Source organism: Micropterus dolomieu, linkage group LG08 (genome assembly GCF_021292245.1).
Source record: "Micropterus dolomieu isolate WLL.071019.BEF.003 ecotype Adirondacks linkage group LG08, ASM2129224v1, whole genome shotgun sequence".
Taxonomy (NCBI): Eukaryota; Metazoa; Chordata; class Actinopteri; order Centrarchiformes; family Centrarchidae; genus Micropterus; species Micropterus dolomieu.
The window spans coordinates 14,605,210-14,616,913 of NC_060157.1; the positions used below are offsets into that span (position 1 = coordinate 14,605,210).

Here is an 11,704-nt window from a genome sequence, read left to right on the forward strand (position 1 = left end):
CGATATCACCTATTCATTGGTGACTTCTAACTATTCGAATAGTTACTTGTAACCATTTCCATTTTACTAGTGTCTACTGTGTAGATACTAGTGCTTATTTTTTAGTTACTAGTAACTATTCCATTCTTACTAGTAACGATGAAAATGTTACTATCAACAAGCCATTTTACTAGTCATTAATGAAGAGCTAGTAACCAAAGAGAATTTACTAGTAAGAATTCAGGTTACTAGTGGAATAAGTACCAGTAACTAATGAATAGGTACTAGTATCTAAAAAATAGATACTAGTAAAATGGAAATGGTTACTAGTAACTATTTCAGAAGTTACTAGTAACTAAAGAAAGAGTTAATAGTAAATAAAGGATTAGTTACTAGTAACTAAAAATTAAGTACTAGTATCTAATCAATTGTTACTAGTAAAACGGGAATAGTTAATAGTACCTAATGGAATAGTTACTAATAAATAAGTACTATTAGCTTTTTAAATAGCGACTCGTAAGTTTTAAGGAATAAAAGTTAAAATGGCTTGCCACACCTACTAAGGTTCCCATGTTGAAGTCCACATGACAGATGAGAAGCCATAGTATTAACCTGAAAATAATGAACTTCTGAACAGCTGCATCACATTTATTCTCTCTCAATAGCTGCAATCACAGATTAAGAACAGCAAACAGATTTTGAATTATGACTAAGCCTGTAAATTAGATTGCACTCTCTGCAGGTTTCACCAAATATTAGCACATAGTTTAAGACAGCAACATTTCTCACTGATTAACTGGCTGTCAACATGTAATGGGGACCAGAAATGTATCATTAATATATGCTGCACCACATACAGGCTGGAGGAATCTGATGCGTGACTGCACAGAGTAAGCAAGTTCTGCTAGAGAAATCAATTTTTGTTCCAACCCCTTGACTTTACTAAATTGATACATGAAGGTAACTGTGCTTGTTTGATAGAAAAGCCGTTGAAACAGCATGAGCGCATTTTTACTGAAGTTGCAAACCACACTAGTTCACATGATTGTGGTCAAATGACATGGTCATGTGATAAGGGGAGGTCATTAGGTGAAAGTGTGGAGGATATTACAGTGTTTGTAGAGCCAGAGGTTAGGTGAGACTCAATGATAATGAATGAAGCCGAGTGAAATGAGCTGTAAAAAATTAGTTGACCTTGCACCACTGACGCACTGTCAGCAGGTCTTCAGTACAGCATCAGCAAATAGTTTTAAAGACAACATCTCTTAGTAACCAGAACAGGATAAAGCAATCACAGCATAATGAAAACCAGAGGCAAAAATACTGGAGGGGCAATACAGAGTGGATGTTGAGGATGGAGGGCACAGGCAAAGACAAATATGAATATGCTGTATTGGGAAACATAACTGGCTGAGGGATGATAGTGAGAAGATCTTTTAGCATGAGTCAGGAGGAATAAAGCAGTATGTAATAAGAAACTTTAAAAAATGTACATGAAATGGCATTAGAGGGGGAAAATGAGCAGATACAATGCATGTGACAGTCAAAGAAAGGAGGAGACATGTGCCCGGGTCACTGAAAAGGGAATACTCAAGCTGAATGACTTGATTTGACAAGGGTGAGGCAGGCAGGAGAGCAAAGGATGGACGTTGAGTCAAGAGAGCACAGCAGTGTCAGTGAGGATGAGGAATGTTTGAGTCGGAAACAGATGTGTTTACAACCACCTCGTCCCTCAGTTCTCTCCCTTGTATCCTGACAGGAAAGCAAACTGGAGTCACAACAGGAGCTGGAGAGGATCCCCGCATGCACGGATACTCAATGCACAAGCATATACTAAAACACAAACAGTTAGAGCACACAGCAGGGCACACAGCCCAGGGCCTGACAGCAGCTGGGTGCTCTGTTGTCCCTTGGGAAGCAGCACTACACAAAGGATTGTTCCTGTTGGTTACCTGGAGACGACAAAGCAGAAGGGAAGCAGAAAGAACATGACGAGAGAAAATAGAACCAAAGAGAAGGGGGAGCAGCATGGCTGCGGCAATGCTGGCTAATGCTCATACCTGACTGAGACCATGACAAATGGTTATGTAATACCAAGTGATATTACAAATTCATGTGACATCCACACATGAGCTCTCTTTCTCTGAGACAGCACATACACACACACACACACACACACACACACACACACACACACACACACACACACACACACACACACACACAAGGCACTGTTGTTCTCTGTTACTCAAACATCTGATTTGATTAGATATGAGAGCATGGGCCCTTTAATGCATGATGTCAGCTCATATATCATATATAACATACACACAAAGCTAAAAATTGTGGAAAGCTGAAGGGCATGTCTCTCTAGTGCTGAGCCTGTATGTACAGGAGGCGCACACTCACACACACACACACACACGCAAAGACAGTAGAACAGAGGAAGTGTGGATGAAGAGTGTGACACCAATGAAAGCCACAAATGTAGTTATCCGTAGTAATTCCAGATTAAGACACTCTGTAGGGAGAGGTGCACTGAAATAGAGACACAAGTAGCATACAAAGGCAAAGGCGCCACAAATGACATCAAAGCCTTTGAGTGGCACAACACTCAAGGCAAGGGGGCGTGTGTGGATGAATTAATAACGGATGTGTATGTGTGTGCTGGCGTGTGTTATACACATGCCAAGACGACTCTTGAGATCTTAAGAGCTGCCCTCTATGTGTGCCTGACAGCTAAGTGACGTTTGTGTTAGCATACCAAAGCCTTGTGTTTCCCAGACTCCATTAAGATGTGGCTACTCCAGCAGGGCTCAGTGCCTCTGCCAAGCTTCTTACACACACTGCAACTACTGTTACCCAGCAGGCAAGAAGCAGGGGCATTTTCAGTGCAGACAACCTCAGGGTATTTTTGGACATTTTAAAATGCAATAGCCTACATTTTATTAATTACTGCCAGAGCCTTCTTTTTCCTTTATGTTATGCTGAGAAAAAAAAAATACTGTGAAGTACATTTACACTCCCATGTAGATATCTCATCCCTGCCACTTATCATTTCCTTTTCCGAGAGCATAATTAAATTATCAGCTGTCACTTCTGTTAAGTAGAGGAGATGCGCAGTTAATGTGCTAAATGCCACAGGGCCGGAGCTGCTCTGATTCAATGAATCTAAAGTGATCTCTTGTGAAAGCATCTCATTCTGCTCTCTGTTTTTCATTTATGGGTGACAAGCTGGTCAAGCCCAACAAGCATAATCATTGTCTCAGGCTCCGGATGTGTACATGTGATTGTGCGCACACACGCACAAACACACAAACACACAGCAGAGCACTCAGAGTGACAAGAGTGGAAATGGGGCTATTAAAAGAAGTGTACTAAAACAAAGGAATCTGGTCCCAAAATGCCTAGGATTCAGTTGTTAACTGTGGATCACGAGACAATCTTGTTTGGGCAAGAGCGTTTAAGGGGAGGCGATGCGGTCTATATCCTGAGCTTACAGTGTAGAGCCCTGCGGTGCTCATGTAGGCCTTTTGTCTTCAAACAAGGAAACTTACTTCAGGATTCTCACTGATATTTATATACTATATAGACTCATAGTTTGTGCTCTGCATTTTGTGTAGGTCATGAAGTAAATGTCGCTTTACAGGAAGCATGCTTGTGTGCGCGCATGTTTACAATCGTAGTGCTAGGATGCAGAATAACCACATTATTATTCGGAACATTTAAAATAGAGCCACTGACCACACTGTGAGGAAATGCTTGGGCTGGTCAGCACATTTAAAGCAGATGGATCTCAACACGCACACAGAACGAAAACACAGAGAGAGACGGGGTACTGTATCTTTACAAGTTTCATTTTATTGGTGTACTTCGACAATAACAATGATGGTATAAAAGAAAATCTCCATCATATAAATTTCAATAATCAAAAGATAATATGCCGATACACAAACAGATCCACATAAGGCTGACATCAAGTTTTGACAAGTGGCTTCAAATGGCTTCAATTCAAGGAGAATGTCTCTCCTTACAATCAGAGAAGATATATTTTAAAATTTAGCAATTTGAATCCTTTTTCTTTTTTTCTATTTTTAATAGTTAGCTTTCATACAAAAAAATTTATCTGTGTAGATTTTAGAGTGGATTGTGTCGCTGGTTTGGGTGCCCGGGTTTCATTGCATTGTAAGCATATGGTGTTTTTGGCTGACACATCCCCATCCTGCAGTGCCTTTCTCTGACCTGCACCTTACCCCAACAGCTGTCACTATCAAAGACACATCCCATGCAGATACAGGGACACTTAACTTCATCTGAAGACTGATGCCCGCGTCTGCTATGATACATCTCTTCAACTGATACAGCATACAGGGAGGCCACTGGAATGCAGAACACCTCAGAGATCGTGAGAGGAATCTAAAATCCAGGGGATAATGATAATTTTATTTTTTTTTAAAAGAAAGCTGTGCTGGGAAGCAGTGATGTAAAAACATTGATGTCACTGTGTAAGCTTCACTAGCACTTATAGTAAATGGCACCGGATAAACCCCCAGCCAATCCTCTCCAAAGCCTTGTTCTTTACGCTAGCATTTGTAGTGATTTAAGACCTTATAGAATTTCTAAAACACTACACACAACAATATTTACAATGATCACTTTCTTGATATGCTATTTTTTCAATTTAAATATTTTTGCTTATAAAAAAAAATAAAAACTCGAGTGAAAAAAAACTGCAATAAATTAAGAAGCTTTAAGGCTGCCAGTCTTGTCAGATACCAAAAGAATGGTCCCTTCATTTAAACTAGCACAGAATGGATAAGAGCAGGTGAGAACATGGTACGATGAAGCCTCTTGAGTGAGCAGCAGGCCTGGCCTTGGTGTGGACTGAGACCATGTACTTTATTTATATATATATATATATATATATATATATATATATATATAGCTCAGGAAAATGAGTAGCCAGCATGCTCTTATCACCAACTAAAACAATCAATTTTCTGTTTTAAATAAAAAAACAAAATAATTGATGACTGATTTGACCCTCGCTACTTAGCCATCTAGTGGACAAAGCTGTCTAGTGGTCCCAGAAAACCCATCTTGCCAATTACGGTGTTGGCTAATGAAGCTGCTCATTCTACACTGTGGAGAATAGAGTCTTATACTGACTCTAGGAACATCTATGTCATCTAGAGGACCTCTTTATATAGACATGTACCTCAAGATCTGAATCTTCACCTGAACACTTAAACTAAAACCATTTGGCTTTTGCTATATGTCCATCTAGCTTTTAATTTAAAACAATGAAAAAATAAAAGATAATATACAGTGTAGCATGTAATTGTCAAACACTAGAAAAGAACCTGTGAGTTGTTCACGACCAGGTCACTATAAATCATTTTCTTATCAGTGCTGGAAAACAACAAACGAAAACTCCGAAATTTAAATGGAGGACAGTTAGACCTCTGAAAGGTTTAGCCATTTCACTCAAACACACATGGAAAAGAAAACTCAACACAAATGCTGCTACTGTCCATTACCTCCACTGGGCACCTCCTGTGTGATTGGCTAGGAGGTATACACGTGCTTATGCGTGTGGCAATGAACCAGAACAACAAATACACAAATTACCTTCACCTGGCAGGATGGAAAGGCAACAGGTTTACAAATGTATCGATGTAAAAAAAAATAAATAAATAAATGGTAGAATATCTATGCCACATGCAGGTTGGAATAAAATGCAAGAGGTGAAAAGTTACAGGGATGTTTTTCCTTTTGATTTTACCTTTTATGATGTTAGGATTGGTTCCAGTAAGCACGTAGAGAGACACTCCCTCAGTGGGAGCTCTGGAAGGTCAGCACCATTGATTATCAATTAGTATAAAGGAGGTGCTCAGTGAAAGACAGTGACCATTAGCATGTGTCTAACTCTTCCTGTGGTTGTCACACAAAATGGCCTCCTCCAACGTGTCCGTTTAGCAGATTAATACACACCAGGCTATGGTGGGAGGGGTCCGTTCCATTTCATCAAAACCAGCTTTTTCATGTCATTTCTGAAGAGGGAATCTGCGTCGAAACGAAATGGAACAGCTCCCTGTTTACACAGACCTGACCCTCACAATCCCACACAAATACGCATAACTACAAGTTTCAGTGCATCTAACACAGTCTGTCATGTGTCACCTACTAAATCATCACATCAAACGCAAGAAAAATAAAAACTGAATTACAGAAAATAATCCATAAAAGATTAAATAAATAAAATGAGGTCCAGCCTCTTTACTTCTTATTTCTTTGTGGGAACACACGCAGTTTGTCCATCACCTACATTTTCCACACACACACACAAAAAATACATCTTAAGAAATGCATACAAGGCGATTTGTGTGCAATGAAGTAGCTGCATGACTAGAGGACAGACAGTGAGGAGAAAGTGTCTGAACGTATTTTTGTTGTCTTTAAAAAGGAACTACGTTTACAGTATTGGGATATTATACTCAAAATCAACACTGTCAAACACACAAATCAGGGAAGGGACATTTTAGCAAATGCTGAGTACTGCCAGAGTGCTGACAGTTGTGTCAATGCACAGTGTTAAGCTGCATGCCACGGAACAAAAAAAACTTAGACCAACACCCCAAAATTGGATATATGCAAAGAAACTGACTGGCCAAAGCCTGGCCACAAGCTAACAAAGCATTTGAATCATCTTAGGTAAGCATTCAAATCTTCTCTTCCCTATCCACGTCTACATAAAAAAATAACAGCAGCCACAGATTGGTTGCTGTAGTGATACAGTTTTCACAGCACCACAGTGGCGGAGGGCTGGCTAACAGTATTACAAACACAAGACAATCTGAAAAATAACAAAGGAAAAGCTTCTGTAAACACCAGTGACAGTGACGGCAATCAATACAATTACCCCCCATAAAAAAAATGAAGGTGAGTAAACATTAAGGATGTGGGATCTAAAAATAAAACGGCAGCTGTTTCTTTCTCTCTGGCCTGGACTTCACACGCCACACACAAAGTGAGATCTAAAGTCAGTCTGTCACAGTTTTCAGAGGTGAAGGCTCCTGGAGGTCACCCTGAAGACCTTTCACTGACAACAGGATACATGCAGGCCATTTGCATAGCTCTCCCTCACTTACGCACAGATACGCACACACAGGTTCTGAAAAGGGTGGCATGTTTGCCTAAGCAAAGGTGTGTTGTATGTGAAGTTTGCATACGCAGTCACTCCTTCTCTGTAGTCCAGTAAGGGCATGCTAGCACCCGCGCTATTGCATCTGTATAGTGAGGAAGTCAGGTCTAAGTTCTGCTGTCTGATATTACAGCTTATTGCTAACAGGATGAACATTGCTCTCCAACATACAGCCACTTGCAGGCAGCCAGAACATCCAATGCAACTATGCAAACACAAACATCACAGTCTTAAAAAAATGGTATGTTCACAGGACAAAATATAGTTTGAAAGAGATGCTTACGGTATTAATATTCTCTAAACTGAGGATAAACTTCACATACAGTATACACACTCTATACACTCATTCTATTATTTTCTCTGGCTGTCTTCACTTGTAGATTTGGCATACCTTCTGCAGAACCAGCTGCAAGAGTCCACTCGGCTATAGTTGCTGTGTGGTCGTGTGTGCATGCAAAATGTTTTCACAGGTTTACTGCATTTGTTGAAATAAGAAGCGCAAGAGCAAAGAAAAATCAAAGCCTCAGGGACCATGTCAGCACGTGTAAGTCAAAATGTTGTGTGTGTGGGGGGTGCGTATGTGTGTGTATCATGGCCTATTTTAATAAACAAGCACAATAGTGTAGGGCTGCGCTGATCATTGACTGAGTAAGAACACAAATGAATGAATGGATGCTGAAGGCCAAAATGGTGCGAAAGGCATGTGGAGACTGAAGACTAGAAAAGCCCAGATGAGAGGAGTGATGGACTGTGGCACAAACAAGTGCAGCATTTATCAATAATTTCTTATATGATTTATCCAACATACTTATTTGAGTCTCCTTTTTTTGCATACAAAAAAACAAAAGAAGAAGCAAAGAATCAGTCAACTAAAAAGTTCTAAGCAGTGCTGCAACTGGTGAGATATGGCTGATGTCCCAGAGGACTTTGATTCCCAGGTGTTTTGCAGTCCAGCTGTGCCTACGTCAGTAGTCAGCTATGGGCGCAAGCTTTCTGCTCAAGCTGACTGTGATGTTGGTGTATAGAGGCCTCCTGGACACTAGGGGGGAGTAGTTCAGGTTGTTAAGACCATCCACTTTCTGTCTCTCCTTTGAGTGGCGTAGCAGACTATATCTGCAAGAACAAACAATCAAACATCAGAGGAGAGGAGACAGAGCATGCAGCAGTTCTGTACCAAGCAAGTTTAATGTTCCAGTTAGAGTCATTATGCCAATTTTCTAAAAGATTTAAAATGGCAAATGTATTTTGGAGAAATTATTTGTATTATGTCTACATAGTATCTACTTCTTGAACTATCTTATATACACATTAAGAAACATTTATTCATTGGGCTGTAACTTTAAGTAACTTAGAATGTGAGCAGAGAGAGCACGATTGGAATTCAGCCCTGAAGCATACAAGCATATCACATGCAAAGTCTTTAAAAGAGTTAAAATTCTCTCAAAGTCACTGCTGTGGTGTTTCATGTGACTGGCTTACACCACATGAGCCTAAGCCTCATTCCAATTATCAGCTTCCACTTTTAACCAAAGGGTATGTGAGTGTAATTTGTGTGCGATTGTGAAGGACCTTTGCATACACAGACACTAACCTTCCTAGGAACTGGACTTCCCCGCGATGGTGATGTGGAATTGACATGTAGCGTCCCTGCTGCCCTTGTGGTCTACTTACTGTGTAATTGGCAAACCGCACCCTACACAAACAGGTTTAATGCTCATTAATCCATAATGCACACAGCCAGGCTGAGCAAGCATTGCAGTGAGGACTTTCATTGTGGTATTTTTCAGAAAAAGCATAATACCATCATGGACAGCCGTAGGCCTACATTACAATCACTGTGTGCAACATGATATGGACATATAAGAATATAATAGAGAACGGTTTCACAGAAACTGCATGCAAAAGGAATCATTACATACATAAACAAATACTCAAGACAATCAGAATTGGCGGTTTATACTGAGAGCCCTGAGTATGTACAGGTTTCTGTGAGCTGTGTAGGTGGGGAGAGGGACAACAATGATGTGTGGCAAAGGTAAATGGAGGACAAAAAAAACAAAACACACACACACACACAAAACTACTACAAAAGCATCCTAAGCGCAAACTGGTCAAACCTACCTCTTGAGCACACCTAATGTCAACTATACTGACAGCTCTGCAGCTCTGTCAGAGAGGACTGTGTGTGTGTGTGTGTGTGTGTGTGTGTGTGTGTGTTCCCCTCACCTGTTCCAGAGGTCATCGTCCTCTCCTCCCCAGCCCCAGAATGCATTAGGAAATCCATTAATCTTTTTGAACTGCTTCACCATCAGGCCACTGACACCACCAAAGAACTCATTATAAGGAAGCCTTTGGGGGACAATTACATATATTAAATTAATTTTAAGTAAGGACTACATTTACTGTATATCCCCATAGAGACAGAGTCAGGACTCACATGTAGGAGTACTTGTCGAGTTTGACCGCAAAGTGCCGGGGCATGTCTGTACAGCCGTAGTAGTTTCTGTCATTCTCCATGAGATGGTCCACGTCGTGGAAGATCAGACAGTCCCAGTCCAGGTCTTTCATAGCCTCCTTGTATCCCACGTTGAACAACATGGCTCGGTTAAATGGCTCCGTGCCCCCCTAACGAAAAGGAAAAAATAAATAAATAAATAAATAAATAAATAAATAAAAAAAGAGATAGACCCATTTCAACCTACTATCTACTGTGAAACACAAGACATTATTAAGAAGGAGACTCAATTACTGCAAGTGTTTGGACTTACACACAGGTGAATCTTTCAATCCTGCCAATGATTGTGAATGTGTGTGCATACCTGCTCTATGACATAAAAGGCAAACTGGAGTCTCTGTTTCTGCAGCACTGGCACCAGGTGTCTCAGGAGAATGGGTAAGTGTTCATGTCGGTTCCTGAAGGGGACTAGGATTGCCACCTAAGGGACACAGAATGGATAAGAATTCAAAGATATGAAATGATGTGCATATAAATGTATGGTAACATGCAGAGGAAAATAGCACCCTGAACTGTAAAGTGTACTGTATGTAAAAAGTAAATGTTTCTGAGAGGTGTGATCTCTTAGCAGTGAGGAAATGGGGAAGTGTGGGTGTAGAAAATAACATAACAACAAACTAATTACCATGAAGACCTCATTTCCACAACGAGATCTGGCAGGCATCAATCATGAATGCACCGAGGCACTAAATGTCTGTGAAAGGTGTTTATTTTTCCCCATAGAGAGGTAGCTATGACAGTCCCTGTTTTTAAGTTTGCTTTGAAGCTCAATAAAAAAAGAAAACTGTCACAAAAAGAAAGTGAATGCAAAACTGTGAGAAGCTAAGAGAGAGACTATTGAGGTAGATGAGAAGGAGATTGCTGGCTAATGAGAGGGAGATAGAGAGTTGGTTGTCAGAACATACACAGTCCCTCAGGGCAAATGAATGTGTGAGACAGACAGATGGCAGGCAAGATTGTGCTGTTGGACCAAAAAATATATATATATATATTTTTAAATAGAGCGATAACAAAAAGAGCACATAGAGGAGGAGGCTGATTCAAGAATGAAACAGTGCTGCAAAGCAAAGGGTTGAATTCATGTTCTGCCTGTTTCTTGCACTTTGTACTTGGGTGATATGTGACTGAATGTGTACAAATTTTGCATTTTCAGTGATGATCAGAACAACTGAATCATCCTGCATTGCGCAGTGAGCAACAGAATAAGCAAGCACGTGGTGTAAAAACATGTATATGACAGATACTGCGCATGGGACACGTGTTAGACATGCCAGTTACTGTATCGCAGCACTGTGAATGATTCAAACCTCCAATATCAGACACTGATTAGTCTCCCCCAACGTTGCTTTTCCAGTGTAAAACTATAAACCTTACTCACAGGGATGTATTCATCTCAGTAAATGTGATCTTGTGAGGTTTGGATACATCAGCTGTAGCTCACTAGTTTCTAGATCTTTGGGCTTTATGGATTCATTAGTGGCAGAGTTGTTGGGACAGTACTTTTCAGTGCAACTGTTCACAACTGGAATTGGCTTAAAAATACAGAATATTTGTGTCGCTTTTTATGTTATTTTTGACGCTTTGACAAGCCAAATGCAACCGAGCGCTGTTTATGGGATTAACCGCAATTAATATCACCATACTGCAGCAAATAGTACCATCAATCGGAATGGAAGCATCTGCACTATGTTCCACTATGCAGCTGCCTGTGTATTTGACAATGAACGGTTCTTTTGACAATGTCACATCCGCACTTACCTTCCAGCGGGGTAAACAGTCTTTGGGCTTCCAGTAGCCTCCTGGGACCACGTTGGGCTCTCCCTCCAGTAAGGATCTCTCCACCTCTTCCAAAGATACCTCGCTCATATTCACCTCCAACCTGCCCTCTGTGTGTGTGTGTGTGTGTGTGTGTGTGTGTGTGTGTGTGTGTGTGTGTGTCACATCTTGTATATGCTATGCTCCTGGTTAACTGCCCAGCTGAACTGCTTGTACACACATCACACCCC

The 11,704-nt window shown here is 40.6% G+C and overlaps 1 protein-coding gene across 1 annotated transcript in view; it reads right to left on the reverse strand.

Annotated features, from left to right (window-relative positions):
• Window positions 1-3,815: 3,815 nt before the first annotated feature.
• b4galt5 (UDP-Gal:betaGlcNAc beta 1,4- galactosyltransferase, polypeptide 5) overlaps window positions 3,816-11,704 on the reverse strand; it is a 90,566-nt gene continuing 82,677 nt past the window's right edge. The window contains exons 4-9 of the mRNA XM_046057618.1: window positions 11,457-11,584; window positions 10,003-10,119; window positions 9,621-9,808; window positions 9,410-9,532; window positions 8,775-8,876; window positions 3,816-8,296 (exon numbers count right to left, since the gene is read on the reverse strand). Coding sequence (XP_045913574.1) covers window positions 8,149-8,296; window positions 8,775-8,876; window positions 9,410-9,532; window positions 9,621-9,808; window positions 10,003-10,119; window positions 11,457-11,584 — 806 coding nt within the window. The 3' untranslated portion in view covers window positions 3,816-8,148. The remainder of the gene's footprint in view (window positions 8,297-8,774; window positions 8,877-9,409; window positions 9,533-9,620; window positions 9,809-10,002; window positions 10,120-11,456; window positions 11,585-11,704) is intronic.